The 22,612-nt window shown below is 37.3% G+C and overlaps 1 protein-coding gene across 2 annotated transcripts in view; it reads right to left on the bottom strand.

Annotated features, from left to right (window-relative positions):
• usp5 (ubiquitin specific peptidase 5 (isopeptidase T)) overlaps positions 1 to 4,702 on the bottom strand; it is a 67,125-nt gene extending 62,423 nt beyond the window's left edge. Inside the window, exons 1-2 of one of the 2 annotated variants that reach the window (XM_039763793.1) lie at positions 4,558 to 4,702; positions 3,779 to 3,904 (exon numbers count right to left, since the gene is read on the bottom strand). In XM_039763793.1, the coding sequence (XP_039619727.1) occupies positions 3,779 to 3,904; positions 4,558 to 4,665 (234 nt within the window). In that variant the 5' untranslated portion in view covers positions 4,666 to 4,702. The remainder of the gene's footprint in view (positions 1 to 3,778; positions 3,905 to 4,557) is intronic. The other variant, XM_039763794.1, reaches the window with a different exon arrangement.
• Positions 4,703 to 22,612: the final 17,910 nt, after the last annotated feature.

Genomic DNA, 22,612 nt, shown 5'->3' with positions numbered 1-22,612 from the left:
GACATACAGTGGATGTCAAACAAAATGGGGGTAAATACAATACAATACAATACAAAACAGAACACAAGTAATCCTCAATATAATATAAAACTGCAATAGAAATATTACAAGTATAGAGCAGAATTCAAAAGTAGATGATATCACATAATACGATTTGTATTAAATATGCTGGAAAAAAACAAAAATGGAAGTTTAAGGACCCATTGCATAATTAAAATTTTTTTTTTTTAAAAAACTAGAAAATTCATACTTAATCACAATATCTCCCTTTCTTATTGAAATAAAGAGTAATTCTTCACTACTTTAAGTATTTTGATAGGAAATGCCCATGCATGAAAAAGTACACATAGTAAGCAAAAAGTATGTAAACCCTTAATTTTATGATTTCAAAAGCAAAGCATGACCAGGTGAGTTGGAGACCGGAAAAAAAAAAAAATGGTAAGAAAGCAGGTCAGTGACTCTTCCCACGAGTTTAGCATCATGCAGGGAAGTAAGGCAAAATCAGAACAACAGAATTAAAAAAATAGGATGCTAAAAAAGGAAGGCAAAGTAACAAAGCCATTTCAAGAAGATGTGGACTCCATAACACCACTGTTAGATAAACAGCATTCAAATTGAGGGCATCTGAAACAGTAGCAACCTGGCCTACTAAAATTTCTTCCAGGGCCACAAGAAGCACAATAAAAGAGATAAAGGATAATCCTAAAGTAACATCCAAACTTCTACAAGCTTCCCTAGCTGACTCTGGAGTAGCCTCTCCTCAGTAAAAGACACACAGAAGCCCACATGGAGTTTGCAAAAGGGCACCTTAAGGACTCTGAGTCTGTACGTAGCAAGATTCTCTGGTCTGATGAAACCAAGATTAGTGTCATGTATGGAGGAAACTAGGAACCATTCATCACCTGTGCAATTCCGTGAGGGATTGGTGGTGGCAGCATAATGATATGGGATTGACTACTAGCAGTAGTGACTGGGAGACTAGACAGGGTTGAGGGAAAACTGAACAAAGCAAATTACAAAAGATATCCTTAAACCCCTTAACAATACATTTTTTCTCCAAAAAAAAAATGTAGAAAGTGTTGCATTTTTGGGCTTGACACTGACATGTTTATTAAATCTCATCTTTCTACTGTACAACATGCAAAACACTAAAAGTACAAAGTCACAATGAAATGTAAAAAGTATAATACAAATAATACTCATGTATAATAATAATAATATGAAATGAATAATTATAATAAAGCTGATGCTAATACCATATACAGTATACTGTCAATATACTCTATATCTTTTGTGTGGTATATCTTTGAACTGGAAAACTACTTTTGGTATACGGTCTTTCACCCAACACCATTTAGCATAATGTCTCATCTTAACAACGGTTCTTTTGTTTACATCATCATCAAAAAATAACTTCAAGTAAGTAAGCAAGCGGATCACGGCTGTCAACAATGACTTTTATTCCTGGCTTCCCCACAAAATCAAAACGAGGTGCTGCTGGTTTATTTGAATCAGGGTCAACAGAAACCCAAACATCACTTTCAGTTTCACTGTCCATTTCAATTTCACTGCCTGAAGACAGATTCATTTTGTCATCGCTGCTGAGGAGAGGCTCCTCAACTTCACTGCTCATATCACTGTCAACAGCGTGCAACACCTGCCCTGGTGAAAACTGTTTCTTACAAGACATCATAATGAAGCAAGGAAAAAAGATGCATCTATACCGTTACCTGGGTAATGCTCGGGCCTGACACTTATATAAGACTCTACTATACAGGTGTCAGAGTAATCCTCATGTCTAATGATTACATGAGACGCATCTATACAGTTGTCCAAGTGTTGGGACAAATGCTGTTAGCACTCTTTTCACAGTCCGAGTGATGCTCGGGTCTAATGCTAAGTAGGTTAATGAAAACCCGCTCCAGAGCGTCCTGGATCTCAGGCTGGACAGCGAACACTCTGGAAATGTCTTTGAGTTTCCCAGCCAGAGCCCAGACTCGAACCCAATCAAACATCTCTAGAGAGACCTGAAAATTGAATTCCACTATGAAAAAATTGGCAATTATTCGCCAGTAGGAGTGTTCCAAAGGAAAATGTCCATACAGCAAAATGCTAAACACATGATATAAAAAATTGCACAGGTGAAAAAAATAAGTGATAGTTCTAAGACTTACATTACGTTAAAGCCGAACTGGTGCCCATATTTATCAACTGTCTCAGAAATCTCAAAAGTGAAGCAAATTTGGTCCTACTGTTAGGAATACGAGTTCTAACATTTTATCAATTTCCCTAATTTTGGGAACTACTAACTTCACCAGGATTTAGGAAAGGTTGTGAGCTGTCCAGACTCGCTAGGAGGTCCCAGAAGATGACTTTAAGGTAGACTTTAGCACGCACAGCTCTGGAAAAGTGGTATGCTTTGTAAACAATGGACAATAATGAACTCATAAAAACATATCGATTTAACAGAGATTGAATAATATTCTAAACAAATTTTTTACATTATGTGATTGCTCCATCAACACAAAGCTACATACTGTCATCTAAAATGATTGTGTTGATAAGATTACCTTTTCAGGCCACAGTGAAAATGTACCTTTGTAATAGCAATGATTTGGGTATGTCACAACCATTTCTCAAATTTTGCACCAAACTTGGAGTGCCCTTACAATGTGTGAGGTAATATGCAGATTTATACATTCCCCTTACACTCCAAGTTAGGTAATGTTAATACCTATCAATTCAGACAGGCTCTAAACTATTTCAAAAAGTTTAGACTGCACAACTCCAGTGTTAGAGAGTATTCAAATGGAGGGCATATGATAATAACCCTATCAAGAACTGCATGTTTTCCTAAAATGTCACCCAGGACCACATGAAGAATAATAAAATAGGTAAAAGATAATTTCTTAAAATAACAATCAGAAATCTGCAAGCCTCTGCAGCTGCCTCCAGAGGAGTGATGCACAGATCAAAAACAACAACAACAATAACCCTGAACAGAAATGTCACCTATGGAAGGGTCACCAGGACAAAACCTCTTCTGTTTAGAAAAAGCCAAACCTGCCTGGGGTATCCTGGACAAACCTGAAGACTCCCAGAAGGTTGTTCATTTACTTCTGCACACAAGAATATTTAGTACAAGAAATATCACAGTCTAATAATCTACAAGTTTTAATTCTTTATTATGTATGTAGTTTTTATTTAGCACATTTACTAAGAAATCTGTTAGCAACATCTCCAAAATTATGAATACCATAAGGAGCTCACACACTTTTAAACATGATTATAGATCACTGGTGTATTGCAAGGCCCAGTCTCACTCACACTCAAACACTCTGGGGATGTGGAATGAAAATCCATCGGTAGAACAAAAAACTCTACACTGTCAATGACTAAGTGTGGAATTTAAACATTGTGTCAGTGTGCCATTAACACAGAATACAATTTAACAAAATATATTTTGATATGTTGATGCTGAAATCTGTACTGATTGTTAAAATGTAAAACAAAAATAACCAAATAAGTTTGATAAAAGAGTGGAAAATGTGGAAAAAATACAGAAAAGTAGGCTGATAAAAGGGTAAGGAACAGAGTGAACCACATTTTGAAAAAGCAGATTCTTGGAATTCCTTGTAAAAAAAACAAACCTCTGTCAAATCTGTATCAGGTCAAGCCATCCATATATCATACATTTGGCATTCTGTTAAGTAACAATAATTTGTGTATATAGATGCACATGTTTTTGTTGAAAAAAAAAAAAAAAGTATTTGCTCACCGGTTTTCGAATTCTCTTGATATGCAGAAAGGCCCGTTGTCCTGTTTTTCTGTAATGCCTCTCCACCCAATTCGCACCAAATCCGAGGAAGGTATTCATGCAAACAAAAAGTCCACCATCTGATTCCTATTGCAAAGTAAGAAGACGTCATATTTTTCATTTATGTAGTTTAATAAAATGGTTCAACTTCCCGAGTTATCTCGAGTCACAATATAAAATTTGGCTTTTTGTGAGTGTTTTTCCTTCTTTACTATAATACACGGGGAGAAGCTTACAGACTGATCACAGGCTACGATGCTGAGTCACTGGCCACTGCTGACAAAATTCAAGGAGAAGTGCAAATCTGAAATTTAACGTAACAGACGCGTCTGTCACATTACTGGGGTATATTTAACCAAATGGCCATATGCACTCAGCCACCCGGCGTTGCCCGGAACTGTCTTGACACATCACCAGCCTAGTATTACTGGGCAACAATCGCCTACTGTTTTCCTCATCTCGACACATGTTACTTCGGCACCAGCTCTCCAGGCCGCTTCAAGCAAGTGGCACGCAAACGCCTTGTCACGAACTTACCCTCATGTGGCCCAGTGTGTGCCAGCAGCGACAGTCTGAAGACAATGGACTTGCTCAGGATTCAATTGCACTGAAAACTTTGTGAATGACTCTGCGCTCTTCCTTTCTCTTTTTCCATCCAGACCACAACTGGACTGCCTTACAATAGATCACCAAAAGATACTTTATCCCCTCCTCACTTTGAACTCTAAGAGGTTACTTACCGGATTATCAAATGAAAAGGCGCACTCATCTTTGTGAACCCTGTCCCCTGGCTTGGGAACGCGTATAGTGGACAGTACGGACAACAACTGCTCTGCTAGATCCGCCATGTTTACGGGTGCGTACTCGTCAACCTCGCGCGCTCCCGATGTACCAACGAGTACGACAGGCGGTCGACGGGGACGTGCACGTTTGGCAGCTAAGACGAGGATGAGAAAACACGCTGATGATTGTGCTAAGATTGTTGTGAGCTTGGAAGGTTATTTCCTATACTAGGCACGATTATATTAAAGTGCTTTGGATGATGGCGTCGATTAGGTTTATAGTTAGTATACCAATACAATGAATTGGTTAAAGCTGATTAGATTCTCGCTGTTAAGTGAGATGGTTACTGCAGATTAAGCAATGTATAACGCTGCCAGTCGCGCTTGCTAATGAAGTTTGCGGAGAATCATTTTTAGTGCTTATCGGTTTTAAACATACACATTTGATAGCGTGCATCATGCTTTACATACTGTAGACAACTGAATTGTTTTGCTGTACCATAGTTTAGCCTCACATACGTAAGGAAAATGTCTGTTTGTTTAACGAAGGCAAACTAAGGATTGCCAAGACTGGGTTTTGTTAGGCGTCCTTTTGCATATGATAACCAGATTTTGAAAGTCTCAAACCGGGACACTTGTGTATCATGTTTGTTTTTGTGTTAACTCGTGCCCACGCATAATAACCATCCTCACGCTTTTAGTGTCTGCTTTGTCTCAACGTCCACAGAGAGGAACCGTGGCAGGGGAAAATGTTTTCACAAGTAAACACTTACGGTCCTACTCAAATCACTACACATTTTTTTTAATTGTCAGCTGTACAAAAAATAGGAAGTTTGTATGATTGGTGGCCTGATGGCTGTGGCGGCAGATCTTTGCATTGTGCAGCAATCTTTAAGATGGGCAGCCTGTTACAACCGCGACATATTGGTATGTTTCAGTTATTTCTCAGGAAACAGGGGAACATAGCTTGTAATTAGGACTAGCCCAGTGAAACCGGGACATATGGTCACCCTATGTTTACAGCTTGGAAATCTAGAACGAAAGTAAGGTTACATTACCTGACTGATCATTTTGTAAATACATTTAATTAGGAAACAGGCTGGCAACATAAATAAAGAAATGTGCTTTATGGAAGTTGGGGATGGACAAATTGGAAATCCCTATGAGCGCCTTTGCAAATCTGATAGTCCAGGTGTGCTTTCTGGTAGCCCAGCTTGGGATGGAAGGTTACCTGCAAGTTTTTACATCAATGTTTATTTGTAAAGTTTTGCTGTGAGTACACAGCACTTACTACAGTATGTACACAATCAGCATCTTGGAAAAGAACATTTTAACAAATAAATAATTTTTAAAGGATGATGTCATGTTGATGTGTAGTGTTCTTTCTAATGTGCACAAAAATATTTTATCAAAAACTAATTGGAAAAAATCCTGAATTAGTGTAAGTTGGCCAGGGTGTATTTAACAAACGTTATGATTTACTTCATGGGGTAGAAGTACATAATAAACAAGAGTAGTTGTGTCAAAAAGTCTAAATATTATGGATTGTAATAGAAATTTGTCATTTTCTCTCAGATAGAGGTCCATAGATGGCAATATCTATAGTAAAGTATCAAAAATAACATCAGGTTCATGATTATTGACTTTTTAGTCTAAAACAATACCACACATGCTTATATTTGAAATTTGTCATTTTTGATCTTCTGGAAGTGGTTTTTAAAGGGCTATTATCACCAAATATCAATAATATATTTGTAATGCAACCTCAAAATAACATAAAACGCCACTCCACATACAGTACCTATATTGCTAATCGAAATTTTTTTTAAGTTTTGTGAGAAGGAGTAACTTCAGCTCCTCAAATCTCATTAGTGGGATGAACTCCTGGGGTCAGTTGATATGGCATGCACAACTTCAAGCCCTTCTGATAATGTATGCTTAAGACACCTATTGGTTTACTCTTTATCATAAAGGTTTAATTTCCTGCACAAAATATGGTCTAAAATGGCCTAAAATTGGGGGGTGGGGGGGGGGGTGGCATTGGTTTGGATCCAAAGGACTAAAAATAGGAGGGGACTCCAAAAAGCTTGATGTCTTGTATAATTACACATAAAGGTGATTCAAACAGTATATCACATTGTGGGGACTTTCTGGTACTGGTGAGTCAGAAGGCATATCTGAAGTGATCCCAAAGTGTTCATAAGTAATTCTTATCAACACAGTACTACATTTATATTGCAGTCTCAATTTTTTCTTGAGTCCTAATTTAGACCTCACTAATTAGTATGTCTGTCAAGAACATCATCAGTTTGACTTTCAGGGTTATTCTGAGGTTCAATATATCATTTACAGTATCATACACCTTTATTTGACCTCAGCTAGTGATCTGTGCATAAAACTGCATTGACATTGGTCATTAAACAGGTCCTCATGTTAGTAAAAATTATGTTTAGACCTGAACAAAACATGTCCACACTCTGCAGTGTTCAGGCTAATAGTAAGGCGCATTTTCACAACCTCCAGTATACCTTTTAGGAGACCAGAATACATATAAGTTCATGCACATCTTATTTTTTTATGAAATATCTCTGATGCCCTTTCTGTGGCTTTATAAAGCAAGATCTGTATGTAATGGAGTATAGTCCTCTGAGTTTGAAAGGTTAATGTCCAATTCCTAAGGCTGAGCACTTAAAAATTTGGGCAGGAGCATTATTGCATCATTCAAGCCATCACATCATTACATGTGATCAACAAGCTGATGAATATTTTAGGTAATTTTCTCAGTGGTTGCAAGCCCTGTCATCTGAAATGAGTAAACGCATTAAGTGTACATTTTTGTTTCCAAGTTGTATATTTCATAAAATTGCTGAGCACTACATCAGCATTTGTTAAATTTTGCAGGCTGACTAGCATAGTAGGCAGTCTAATGTTCCTTGGCTTTCTCGCCTTTTCAATCCTAAAGTCAGTTTTACCTGAAAACAAAGGACCACTTTTATGTTTAGTTTCTGAATGCCCTCTGCATACAGTATGGTACGTTCTCTACTTTGGATGTAATTCTGTTCCTGTCCTGCAGAGAGTGCTGTTTTGCAGGATATCCTCTGCATTTAATCCACTGTAAACGTTCTTTCAGTACTGGGACATTTTTTTTCTTCCATTTATTCTTGTAATACTGTAATGCTTCTTGTAATTATGGTTCATTTAACCTCTAATTGAAGCAGAAGTAGAATGGTTCATCTTGTTGTCTCCTTTTTTTGCTTATTTATGCCATCATTTATGGGGGAAGAGCGAAAGCTTTAGATTCGTCAAAAATTTCGATCTCCAGTTTTTGACAGACCTCAACTTTTTTGGGTCCTCTGATATCGAAAATATCGATAGCTCAATGATGGGTGACTGTCTGTCTGTATGTGTGTCACAATTTCTTGAGGATGGTCTAGAGCTAAAATAGCAGATGAAAAAATTCCAAACTTGAAACTTGAGCTTGTAATGAGATGACATTGTGCTGAATAGTTTCTGAGCCAAATTGTGCAAGAGAAAGAGGCACTATAGAGGAACCCTCAAATAAAGTAATTCTGCAATTAATTATGAATTCTTCTCATGAATTGCTGTCGTAATGACCTTTTTTATGATTTGAAATATCAGGGTCAGAGCGGTAAATAATTACTGAAATTACTGAAATGTTATAGACTAGTTTGGGTAACTTATTTCCTAGGTTGCAAAGCTTAGTGATTTTTTTTTTATTTCATAATAAAGTATACAATAATTATTTCCTTATTTATTTAATGGTAAACAAGTCTGTAGTTTGGTTTTCTGGAATTTAAAAATGGTAGTCCTGGGCTCCCAGACTACTGATTTGTCCAACCCTGGAAACCAATCAAGCCAATCATGTAAAGCACATACAGTAGCAATCCACTTCAGACAGTCAATGACTAAAGTGAACTTCCAGCAAGCAAGAGGAAAGAGGTGGATTTTAACATTGATCAAATATACAGTTGATGAATGGTCACAAACAAACTTATGTAAATTACAGTATTTTTTGGTGAAAGAGCTGAAAAACTAAATGAACATTAATGAAACAAATGCTTAGCAACAACAAGAAACTATCCACCAACAATATTAGCATCTCACACTTTTAAATGAGGTAAAGAGTGTTGACTGTATATTCTTCAATGTGGAAGCTGGCACCTTTGAAAGTCAATGGGATTGTTATTAGAGATACTACATGTTTGATTTCAGGCACGCTATAGTGTAATGCATTCACTACTTTTATTCACAGTCAGAAGTCTACCTTTTTCGAGAACATAAAAAAAGAATTTGTATTAAAGCTAAAATAAAGATTAGTCCATTTTTAAGTAATATTCTGACTTTGAAAAAAGTTAAAGGGATTTTCAGGGGCCTTAGATATGGAGAAAAAAATATCAAAAGTGAGGAGCAAATTGTCACAGTTTTGGCAAGGTTTGTTAGTTTTGGTTGTTTTTTTTATTTTTTGTAAATTATCTTTTCATTTTTGTTAGTGAAAATGTTATTGTTAGATTTTTTTTATATTTAATTGGTGCTAGAGATGAGAAGCTAATTCAGTTGCTGTCCAACATCCTGTATGAGGGCTTAATAGGTCTCAGGCTGATTGCTGAGGCATTGGGAAAGTTCTCTGTGTTTTTGGCTACATATTTTACTTGTCATTTGTCAGAATTGAGTTTTGGAATTTTGATCTTTGAATGCTTTTCTTTTTGGAGCATTTTGCTTTGTTAGCTTTCTTTGTATTTGACATTCATTCAGCATTAGATAAAACAGCTCCTTTAAAACATAAGGAGGTTTCCTTTAAACGTTCAGCTCCTTGGTATAATTCAGAATTGCGATCTATAAAAGTAGCTGGCCGACGCCTTGAGAGAATGTCACATAAGACTGGCCTCACTGTGCACATCCAGGTTTTCTCTGACCACCAAAGAGCTTACAGAGAAGCACTAACTGCTGCTAAGAACACCCATTATGGCAGAATAATAGAAAGTGGCCATGATTACCCAAGGGTTTTGTTTTCTGTAGTTAATAAACTACTCGAACCTGCATCTGGCCCAACTACCTCTTCTACTGAAGTCTGTGAGGAATTCCTCCACTTTTTCCGTAACAAAATTAAAGATCTAAATAATTCAACTAACATAAATACATCATCTGTTTATATCTCTCCCTGTTTTCCCACTCCATCCAGCTCCTTCTCTAAGTTCTCACCAGTCACATCTACATTTGTTAATAACCTGCTGTGTAAGATGAGGCCAACTACTTGTGTACTGGACCCCATCCCCAGCACAGTACTTAAATCCTGCCTTCATGCCATATTCCCGACTGCTACAACAATAATAAACTCATCCCTTGACATTGGCTCTGTGCCGCTCACTTTTAAAATCGCTTCTGTAACCCCAATGTTAAAAAAGTCTGGTCTTGATGCTGACAATCTTAACAATTTCCGGCCTATTTCCCACTTACCTTTCCTGTCAAAAGCTCTTGAGCGTGTTGTAGCCTCCCAGCTCACCAATTACTTAACCACTAATAATTTGATGTAACCCTTTCAGTCTGGTTTCAGGGCAGCACAGCTGTGAAACTGCTCTTCTACGGGTAACCAATGATTTGCTTATGGCAGCAGACTTTGGACAAACCAGCATATTAATTCTATTAGACCTCAGTGCAGCATTTGACACTGTCAGACATGACATTCTACTGTCCAGAATGGAGAACATGCTGGGTATCTCTGGCACTGCCCTCCAGTGGTTCAAGTCCTATCTGACTGATAGGCAAGAGTTTGTTAGTCTTGGCAACAACAGATCCAGCTCTGCGCCAGTCACACAAGGAGTTCCTCAGGGCTCTGTCCTCGGCCCTCTTCTCTTCTGTATTTATATGCTTCCCTTGGCCATATTATTCGTAGCTATGGACTGGGTTATCATCTTTATGCAGATGATACTCAACTCTACTTCAATGTTAAAAGTGGAACTTCATCAGAGCTTTCTCAGCTCACAACCTGCCTTAGTGAAATTAAAACCTGGATGGAGCAGAACTCTTTAAAATTAAATTGCAACAAAACTGAACTCCTGCAAATTGGGACTAAAATGCAACTTAATAAAATGAGCTCCTTCCCAGTCCATCTTGGCGGTGATCTCATCAGACCTGCCTCTACTGCAAAGAATCTTGGTGTCATTTTTGATTCCTCCCTCTCTTATTCCGCCCACATAAATCACATTAAGAAACTTTCTTACTTTCACCTCCGTAACATATCCCGTGTTCGCTCCTTCCTCTCCTTTTCTAATGCTGAGAAACTTGTCCATGCTTTTATCACATCCCACATTGATTATTGTAACTCACTGCTGGCAGGTGCCCCTTCTAATCTTATATCACAGCTCCAGCGTATTCAAAACTCAGCTGCAAGAGTCCTTACTCAAACCAGCAGCAACGAGCACATCACACTCATCCTGCTACAGAATCGATTATAAAATCCTACTAATAACCTACAAAGCCTTAAATAACCTCGCACCAAACTACATCAGTGAGCTTCTCCATCACTATGCGCCTGCCCGTCCACTAAGGTCCTCTGATTCTGGCAATCTTGTTGTGCCCCACACTGATCTACACTCCATGGGTGACAGGGCCTTCAGCTGTATAGCGCTCAGACTCTGGAATTACCTACTGAAATTAATTCAATCAGCTGACTCCATGAATTCTTTTAAAAAACATCTCAAAACTCTTTTGTTCAGGAAGGCTTTTAGCTCTACTTGACTTGATTAACCTTCTCTCAGTTTACCTCTTTGTCAAGATGCTCATGTAACCTGTATGTGTGTGCTAGACCATCAGTTATGTTGTCTGTTAGGCTTTCTCTGAATTTACTGTCTTAATCTTCTTTATCTATTTATTTGGTTTGTTCAATGCTATATACTGTATACCCTGCAGTTCTTTCTTATATTCTGTAAGTGCCTTGAGCATGGGAAAGGTGCTATATAAATAAAATGTATTATTATTGTTATTATCTTGCATATGTTCATTTGCCTTTTTACATTGCCAGTTTTGGTATTGTTATTTTGAATCTATAATTTTTTTTTTTTTTGGCCTGTTGTTATTTTTGGATCTTTTGTTAATTTTCTATTCTTGGCCTCCTTGTTTGTGGATCTAAATTGTTAGTTTGACATTTTAGATCTGGTATGTTGTGGAACTTTCTTCAAGATATTTCCTAATACATCAATTAAAAAATTCCTACTAAAGACTGCATGTGAGACTTTTTGATGCCTTTCCCATCTTAATTGGTCCAGAAATGAGAAGACAGTAGAGCTTAATTCTCATGATTCTACTTTTGAGAAATCTCACCCTTGCTTGGTAGATGAAAATTGTGAAACAAAAATATCAGCTGTTAGGACTGAGCTGAATATAATCCTCCTACAATGAGTAGAATTTTTGATCCATTATGTCTCCCTCCGCACTTCGTTCATCTTTCTAGTTCCTTGAACTTACCCTGTCTTTCATACGAGGATGCATTGTGTTTCGGCCACCCCATCAGTCTGGATGGGCTGAATGAAGTTCTGGGCTCTATGAATAAAAGGAAAGGCGTTGCAATCAATGACTGTGATTGAATTCCACCTGAGTTCATTTCAGCCTTTTGAGAACAGATTTCTTTACATCTGTTGCAAATGCTGGATGAAGCCATTTTCTCACAGTATTTAAATCCTACACCAAACACTGCAGTCATCACTGGCCTATTAAAACAAGACAAAGACCTCACTCAGTGTCAGAATCTAAGGCCATTTTTCCTAAAGAATTCAGATGTCAAACTGTTGATGAAGTCTTGACACACAAATTTCTGTCTGTTACTCATAAATTGATCCACTCTGATCAAGCTGGTTTTATACTGTATTCTTCAATTTTTTTCCTCAGTTAACATGAGAAGATTGCTTCATATAACTGATGAAGTAACTGAAAGTGATGCATCACTTTCCTTTTCTTCCTCTTCAGCTTTATTCTCTATGAATGCTGATAAGGCATTTGATTGGTTATACTGGTAATTATTCTGGCATCTCCTGGACAATATAGGATTTAGTGCTGAGTTTGTGGGCATGATTGAAACATGATATTGTACTCCTTCGGGTGTGCTGCTCAAAAATTCATAAATGTCCACCTTAATGAATGGATAAGTATCTGTGTGTCCATCTGTTTGATGTGTCTTTGTCATTCCAACAGATGGCGTATCACAACCATTTGTAGTAGTAAAATGCATTTCATTTGTCATTCCAGTGGATGGCATATCACAAATATTAACAGTGTTTTTTGAGTCCCATACTAAATGCCATACAACAGATACACATGCATTGCCTTTGTCATTCCAACAGATAATGCATGTATGACAAATACAGTGTATTGTATTGCTATATGCATTACAAAATACATTCCAATAGATGGTGCACTGGAAATGTTATTATTGAGAGCTACACTGATTACTTAGGTGTCAATTTTTTGCTTATAAACCTTTACTAAGCATACAATATTTTGACAATCACTTCAATTAGGCGAAGTACCTTTTTTGCCAATGTAACTCCAATCTAGGTATATTAAAAGAGATGAAATAGATTCTAATAATTACATAAGAATAATCCTTATTAATATTCTATGCATAATTACTGTATATAATATTTAATCAAAAATAAATCAGAACAATACTTAAATAATTAAAATAAAATGAAAAATAGAAAGGGATGAAAATATCAATATACTGTAGTAGAGTATGTCAGTAATTTTCTAGGTATTATAGCATTGATGCACTGAAGATAACTTTTGGAGTTCTTTAAATGATTTATTTATATTTTTGTATTGTGTCTTGTATAAATGTGAGAATCTGTTCAACAGAAGTTGTGTTTGGGATGTGCTGTTTGTTGCAATTAAAAAACAAAACTGGATATTAGAAGTACAGGTTTTGAGGGATAGCTAGGAGTGTGGCAGGCCGGGACACACTCAATTGTAAAGGACAGGGGGAGACAGCATGCACAGGACATTGTCTACTCCGGAACACTAGATGGCAAACCCAGGTTGCAGTAGTGCCACGGATTTCCACAGGGCATCATGGTAATTGGAGCTTGTTGGCTCAGCCCTGTTGGGTTCTATGGGTACTGCCAAGGGGTGCTGAAGGAACTGGAGAACCCTATTTCATGGGGCTTCCACCTCACCCGGGAGTGTTTTCAGACCACATGTACAAAACACCAGAAGTACTTCCGGGTGATAGAGAAAAGGAGCTGCCTTTCTTAGTTTCAGGAGCCACAGTCGGGAGATGGAAGACAAAGCTTGCCACAAGGAGCGGAGGAGGCAGAGAGAGAGAGAGAAAGACAAAGAAGAAGATGAAGTACTGCTGTGTGTTTGCTTATCGTGCTTGGACTTGTGGCTGTGGTGGGAAGCGCTTACTGAAGAGTTTCTTACAAATAAAAACTCTCTAGTGCTTTTGTATTCGTGTCTGAGCCTTGTCTGTGTTGGTTTGGGGAGCAGGAGCACCCCCTACAGTCCACACTGTATAGCAAAATGCATCCCAACAGACAGAGTACTGCAAATATTAACACTACTGCACAGATTCTTCTATAAATGTTCTGTGTACTGTATATTTAAGTCAAGTGCTTGAATTATTATTTATTATTTCTTTCACAATGTTACAGTAAGAAAACAGTGAATGAAGCTAGAAAAAGCTCTAAAGGAATGGCTATAGGGACTCAAGAACTAGCTTGGATGAATGAACTAGAAATAACAATAAAGAGAAATTCATAATTTGTTGAAACATGCCTTCCTATCTGACATTGAAGCATACAGGGCAATTGAAAATATTCCACCCCCTGAGCCTGTACAGAACTATCATCAGGGCATATACAGTACTACTTATCTAGGCATCATTGTAAACAGGCAGATTTAATTTATGGCAAGAAAGAAAATCAAACATAAACATGAAAATTCTATATTAATACTTTAACTGAATGATGATTAAAATGTCTTAGCATATTACTGATGAAAGAGCCAAATGGGCAGCTTTTGTTCAAATTTAAATTTGCTGCTGTCCAGTTTTTTTTTTTATTCACTGGTTGGTGTCTACTGAGCTGCTTTTTCACTAGCTCCTTTTGATTACTTAAACATATATGTGATTTTTATGGTTTTACATTGCATAATTCTTAAAGAGAATTTGTACATTTCAGGCTCTGCAAGTTGATGGTTTACTGGTATTTTGTACAAGCTGTAAGTTAATCTCTGTCTGTAGCTCTTAGTGTTCTTTGTGATAATATTATTTTACTTATTCTCTTAACTTTGTTTGCAGATCGCATTAGAATTCTTTCCATTTTTTTCTTAGATGTAAAAGGGAATTCTGTCATGTTGAATAGTTTTAGTGGGCTGAGTATCAGGATCAGGTTGCTGAGTGGACTCCATGTGTGGGTGCCATTTAGAGATCTATAGATCTTTGTAATATTAGGACTTGAGGTCTACCTTTTGCAGCTGGACCTAGAGGTTTAGAGATGTGCTGTGTATGTAGGGGTCAAGCAGGCTTAGCCAGGCTGTCAAGGAAATGCTTCACTGTTTTCCTGTACACCTCTTGGCAAAATTTAGCTTGCCATTTTTCTGCTGTGCTTTGATTGCATTATTTATTATGTGAACATTGCCCCAGACACAGACAGGCAGACACACTCATGTCACCCAGCACACATTTATTTTTCATTACTTTTCACAAAAGTCAATGCTCACAAGCCCCAATACCCCTCAGTCCAGGCCAACACAATGCCTTCTTTCTTTTTTCTTCTTCAGGCCGCCTCCTCCTCCTCCAGAGACCTTGTCCACTCTTCCACCCGACTCTTGTCCCCCTCTGAAGGGAGGCGGCCCCTTTAAATAAGCACCCGGATGTGCTCCAGGTGTATTTCCAGCAATCTCACACAGACACGCCACAGTGTGGCGTAAGTGCCGGCTGTCTCCCCGGAAGCACTCCGGGTGTCCCTGTTTCTCTTCCCCCCCAGCACTTCCTTTTGTGGCAGGAGTGCTGAGGTCTAGGGTCTTCCAGGTATTGGGGTCCCCCTGGCGATAACCCTGAGTCCCTACAGGGTTGAGCTTCCCAGCCCTTTACCCAGAGCCCCAGGGCGGTCGCCCCCTCGAGGTCTGGAGGAGGCACAATCCCTCCTCCTTTCTTCTCGGGCGTCCCGGCTGGGTACCACCTCCATCCGGGTACCACAATTATTAAACTTGAATAGCTGCCTGATATTTCCCTGGTTTCAAGAGGAATGATAGACTAATGCCATCAAAAATGTTTGGTTATATTTATATGAAACAGTTTTTCATTAAGTTAAAGGCTTGTATGTAGTTTTTAAATTGAATAATCACCAAATCACCATCTTTTTTTTTAGATATTCTGTTAAATAATACATAAATAATAATATATTTTATTGATTTAGTTCATTTTCCATGCTCAAAACACTTAAAGACAAGCACTACATCCAATCCACTGATAAGACTAAATTATCTGCTTGATATTCTAAAACCTCTTCTCACTTTTATTCTCTGCTTTATTAAAACACTTATTTACACACCTGTGTTATGCTAAGATATTTTCAGTCTATTCTGAAAAAGATCTTATCTTTAATATTTCCTGCACAGAAGTTACCATAAGCAGCACAGAGTGGAGGGCCTGGAAAGCGCTATTGGTCAAATGGTGGAAATAAAACTAAACAGAGGAATGAACTGTGTCTAATTTAGAATATAAAAGAATTTTCTTAATTTCATGCATTGCTGTAATGATCACACTTGGGGTATCCCACATTTTCTGTACCTCATTTTCAACATAGAGGAACAACAGGCACTTGCATTAGCCTGACTCCCGTTCCCTTGAAGAATAAGCATATTTTGGTTCTTGATGCTACTTATAGTCTCCAAGTTTATAATTTTACACCAATATATAGTACTTCAGAATTCTTCATTCCGGCTTCTTTCTGTCATTGAATTCATTTTAACTGGTAACTATTTTTAAAAGAAATGTATAATGAAATGTAGTACTGTATTTCTGTCCAATTACTGTACTTACACTAACATTTTTACTATGACTTTATAAATGGTTTTGCTGATCATTTAATTCACTGTTTGTTGGAAAATACATATCTAATTAAACAAGTAATTACCAAAAATAAAGAGACAGTAAAATTTAAACAATGGTTAAAAAAAAAACATCCATCCATTTTCTAAACCATCTTATCCAGAGCAGAGTTGTGGGGATGTTTTGGGTACTCCAGTTTCTTCTCACAGTCCAAAGATACACAGGTTAGGTGGATTGGCAATGGTTCTTTAATAGCACTTCATGGTTCTTTACGGGGTTGTATATTTGATGATAGAACTGTTGCTTGATAACTCATCATTTCATTCTGGAACAGGTTCTTTGCATAAGAAGTTTATTCTTTGTGCTTTGAAAAACTTCCTAATATGTGGAAAAAAAATGAAAACTTTTAATGTATGGTAGGGTACTTAAAAGAACACTAACAAATTAAGAAACCCTGGACTTAGCCTGTGTCTATTGTATGTATGCATCAAAAATAATTTTAAAATCAACCATTGTATTTCACAAATCTGTTAACATCTATTCATGGTTATTTACTGTATGGAGCGTGTTGCAGATCTAAATAGTTAAATGTTATTCTTGGAACCTTTATGTGGATGGGTATTTTGGGAACCAAAAATGGTTTCCCTATGTCATCACTCTGAAGAACCACTCTGGCACCTTTATTTTTAAGATTATAGTGAGTCTTTGTGTGTGAGCCTGCCTTACGCTTGAAAATTCATCCATCCATTTAATTTTTTTTCTTTTTGAAAATATCAAAGAACACCAATTTAATATGACCAGACAGTTAGTCATAAAATAGTACAAAATAAATTTAGGGATCCCAACCACAATGGCAGCCACATTATCACCTGAGCTAAAGTTGAGCTGAGCTGAATTTTTTGATAGAATAAAAAAAAAACATACCTACAGAATTTACATTCAGTTATTTTGGGACAGCCAGCATTTTACCAAACTAACTATAGATTGTATTTTTAATACAGACACTGTAAGACCATTTGATTTTCATGGTTTAAAATTCCAGGAATATTAAACTATAAAGAGATAATTTCCAATGGTCAGTGAGATGCAAGGGCCAGCATTTTAGTGATGGTATCTCTGTGAACAGTGGCAAGAGAGACAAACAAAACAGCCAGGAGAAAACAGTTGTGTGGAGAAAATGGAAAATCAGTGCCAAAAACTGAAAGAGACAGGACTAACAACAAAGGATCAGTAAAGATACACAAAAGGAAAACTCCATGACATGTGGAAAAACATGCTGGAAACATTAAATAAACACAGACTCTATAAAAGGGATTAGGTGCAAGATTCTTATTGGGGGTAAGATACATAATGATGTATAAATTGGAACATGGTGAAATTGATGATTAGAGTTTTTAGAAGACATTGTGATATTTTTAGAAATAGTAATTCAGAATAGATTAATATGGAATGGATGATCATCATGCCACCTTCATTGTTAAAGATGTATCAATTTATTAACTGCAAGGTGAATGGGATCTAACCTGGGGGATCAATGCAAAGCAGGGACCATATCTGTATGTGACAACAGTCTATCACAAAACAGATTCAAATAATTGCACTCATGCTAACTCTTACTGGGTCAGTACAGCTCTTTATGATGTAGAAGGAAACTGACGCAGACAGTGAGACTCTACAAAGAGAGTGACCAAGGTCCTTGGAGCTACGAGGCTATCATATTGCAGCTTTTTTTATACTGTACCTTATTTATAATGAATAATAAAAGGTAGATGGTGGTAGTATCAAATTAAAACAATAAATAATAATAGTTTTATATACCTTCTTAAAAACATTTACAGAAATTAAATGGTAATCAGTACAATGAATTGAAGTTATAAAGACTTTCACATTAACGGTATTAGCGGATTTTTAGTTCACATGTTTCACACAAATTAATCTTGGATTCTGAATTTCTTAGGGGTGGAACATGTGGATATGTGGCCCTGGATTAAGTAATACCCTGAATAATATGGTGGGACAGATAGGGTCCATTAGAACTGAAGGAATGATTTTGGGTAAATACTGTAGATCACCCTAACAGCTATACACCACTGCCATCTCGCCTAGGGTTACATAATTTTTCTAGCGGACATGTTGTTTCTAAATGTGCTGATGACTAAGGAAATTTGCGAGTTTCTTCTCGATGTGAAAACTTTTGAGTGAATCTGCTTTGATGCATTACTCCTGACTCAAAGCCATCTCTTTGAGTCCAGTCAATCAGCAGTAGCACTGTCCTGTGAGTTTATTTCTCTTTTTTCTTTGGCTGTAAATACTTATTGTTGTGTTTGCATTTTGTTTTAATTCACACATAGTATAACAGTTACTTGGAATTCTGCAGTACTGCAATGCTACTATATAGTATTCTTGCATAAACTGCAGATGGTACAGAACTCAGTTGCCCCTTTTTTTGACACACACAAGGTCCTGATCCAGTATTACCCCAGTTTTAAGTCATCTGCATTGGCTCGCAGTTGAACAGCATATCCAGTTCTTAATTTTATCCCTAGCTTTCAAAGCTCTACATGACAAATCCCCTTCGTACTTACAAGTTTTGACTAATCCTTATATACTGAAAAGAGCTCTTCACTCTGCTGACACTCATTTGTTAAACCTTTATTTACTTGTTATCTAACCTTTGAAATTCAGTCTCATTCACTATTAGGCAACTGCAGTCACTCGACTTGTTTAAATCAAGACGTAAAGCATTTTCACTAAGCAAGCTTTTAATTAGATTTGATGATTTATTTAACTAATTTATTTAATTAACTCTATATTCTGCATTGTGTTTATGTATTCACCCACCGATTGCTAATACCTAGTTTATTTAAAATATCTTCACAACACTGGATACATGGTGCCAGTCCACTGTAAGGCACTGTCACACACACAACAATTACTAACTGGGCTGACTGAGAATCGCTAATCAATCTAATATTTGAAATATGGCAGGAATTATTATGGTTGAATATTATAGTATGTATAGTAGACACAAATTATTATAATTTTGATGAATTAACTAATAAACATTTGCACATTTTCATACCTGCTTTATCTGATCATGACTGCTAGGAACTGGAGTATCATTTTTTTTGTTCTTTATTTCACCTTAAACAATTTCTTGTATTAGGAATTTGTTAGTTTTCACATACCCTTTGGGGTCAGAGTGCAGGGTCAGCCATTGTACAGTGCCCTTGGAGCAATTGAAGCTTAAGGGCCTTGTTCAATGGCCCAACAGAGTTTTACGTCTTTTTGGCAATGACGGAGATTCGAACTGGCAACCTTCTGGATACCAGCGTAGATCCATGGTAGCAGCAACAAATCATTTTGCATAGAGATTGTGATAGGAAATAACTGTGTTTTAATAAATATTTATATTAAAATAATAATTACTGTGCTAATTATTTTCACCATACCCAGAACGTAATGTTTTTAAATTATTTTTGTCATTTTAATACATGGTGACACAGTACTTTTCACCACACACCACTCACCTCACAGATTAGATATCATCAGTACAGATCTCACACCTGGTTGATTTGGTGCCAGGACAGCAATCTCTTCCTTAATGTTAATAAAACAAACAAGCTGGTCATAAAAGCTCAGGAGGCAGAGCACATTCCTATATACATTGCTGGGGATGCTGTGGAGAAGAACAGCAGCTTTACATGTCTTGCAGTCAGCATTGTAGATGACCTGTAGTGGGCACAACACAGGAAGGCTCACTTGTGTCTTTGTAATTTTCAGATAAATGAATAAACCTCTGAAACCTCCAACTATGCTCGTAAATGCCTACAGATGCATAGTGGAGTTCATCCTCACTGGCTGTATAACATTTTGGTGTGACGTGTACTCAGCTCAGTGCAATTCTGCATGAATATAAATTGACTATTTATACGCAGACACTGATTGCAATCAAAGAAGTTAGAGGTGTGGACACACCCCTTTAATCACTCTTAATCTGAACCTGTGTGTGTCATCTTGTGTGTATATTATCAGCCCCAATATTCAAGGGTATGTAAACTTTTGATCATGCCCATTTGGGTGATTTTAGTTGTCATTATGATTTGAAAAGGGCACACACAATTATCTGATAGTAAATTGCTTCGCCTAAGCATACTCCCCAATTAAAAGGATAACTTTCTGCAAGATTACTTATATTTTCCAAAAAATGGCCAATATTTTACACACTCTGCCAGGGTATGTAAACTTATGAGCATCTATCTATCTATCTATCTATCTATCTATCTATCTACGACCTCAGCCTATCCACAATAATTACTTTTCTCTCCACTCCCCTCACACTTTTGTGTTTAAAGATTGTTTTTATCCACAGGTCATAAGGCTCCTCAACAGCCGGTCATACTGACAACTGCATGTGCATGACTGATTTACTGTATGCTCTTTTATATTATTTTCTGATATCACATTCAATGTAGGGCGGCACAGTGGTGCAGTGGTAGCGCTGCTGCCTCACACTAAGCAGACCTGGGTTTGCTTCCCGGGTCCTCCCTGCATGGAGTTTGCATGTTCTCCCCGTTTCTGTGTGGGTTTTCTCCAGGTGCTCCGGTTTCCTCCCACAGTCCAAAGACATGCAGGTTAGGTGCATTGGCAATCCTAAATTGTCCCTAGTGAGTGCCCTGCGGTAGGCCGGTGCCCTGCCCGAGATTTGTTCCTGCTTTGTTCCCTGTGTTGGCTGGGATAGGCTCCAGCAAATCCCTGTGACCCTGTGTTAGGATATAGCGGGTTGGATACTGACTGACTGACATTCAATGTATGCTGTAGTTTACTACTATATCATACTACCATTATTGGACTGTAGGAGACATACAGGTAAGAATTTTGTAGAACTGTGTACACCTGACAATAAATTTAAATGTGAATCTGAACTGGCACTGAAAGGTTTGTACATTCACCCCATGTCTGTGTAGCATTTCTATGGGTATTCCATTTCACCTCATGCTGTAATGTTGTGTTTTAGGGTGATTAACAAATTAGTTTGTGGGAATGGGCAAAAATAAGGTCCTATAATGAACACAGTTATGATTGTGTCTCTCATGTTTTTTTCTTCCACATCTCAAAGAATTTTGTTAAGTTGTTTGGAAATTCCAGATTGTTTCCATGTGAGTGGATCCTGTTATCATCTTACTCCATACTGATTTAGCTTAAGCAATTTTGATAATGTTGCTATCATTTTTATTTTATCAGTACAAAGTGCATAAAATAAATTTTATGTAAACTGGCACAGAAAAAATCCTGGATGCTTCATTACTTTAACTAATTCACATTTTTCTTTTGCATGTTTGTCACACAAAATGTTTCTGATTATCAAACACATTTAACAATTAGTCAAATATAAAACAAGTAAACACAAAATGCAGTTTTTAAATGATGGTTTTTATTATTTAGGGAGAAAAAAAAAATCCAAACCTACATGGCCCTATGTGAAAAAGTAATTGCCCCCTGAACCTAATAACTGTTCGGGCCACCCTTAGCAGCAATAACTGCAATCAAGCGTTTGCGATAACTTGCAGTGAGTCTTTTACAGCGCTCTGGAGGAATTTTGGCCCACTCATCTTTGCAGAATTGTTGTAATTCAGCTTTATTTGAGGGTTTTCTAGCATGAACCACCTTTTTAAGGTCATGCCATAGCATCTCAATTGGATTCAGGTCAGGACTTTGACTAGGCCACTCCAAAGTGTTCATTTTGTTTTTCTTCAGCCATTCAGAGGTAGATTTGCTGGTGTGTTTTGGGTCATTGTCCTGTTGCAGCACCCAAGATCGCTTCAGCTTGAGTTGACGAACAGATGGCCGGACATTCTTCTTCAGGATTTTTTGGTAGACATTAGAATTCATGGTTCCATATATCACAGCAAGCCTTCCAGGTCCTGAAGCAGCAAAACAACCCCAGAC

Source organism: Polypterus senegalus, chromosome 9 (assembly GCF_016835505.1).
Source record: "Polypterus senegalus isolate Bchr_013 chromosome 9, ASM1683550v1, whole genome shotgun sequence".
In the NCBI taxonomy this organism is placed as follows: Eukaryota; Metazoa; Chordata; class Cladistia; order Polypteriformes; family Polypteridae; genus Polypterus; species Polypterus senegalus.
Note: the sequence above shows the minus strand (reverse complement) of the source record. Positions and strands in the feature narration are given on the sequence as shown.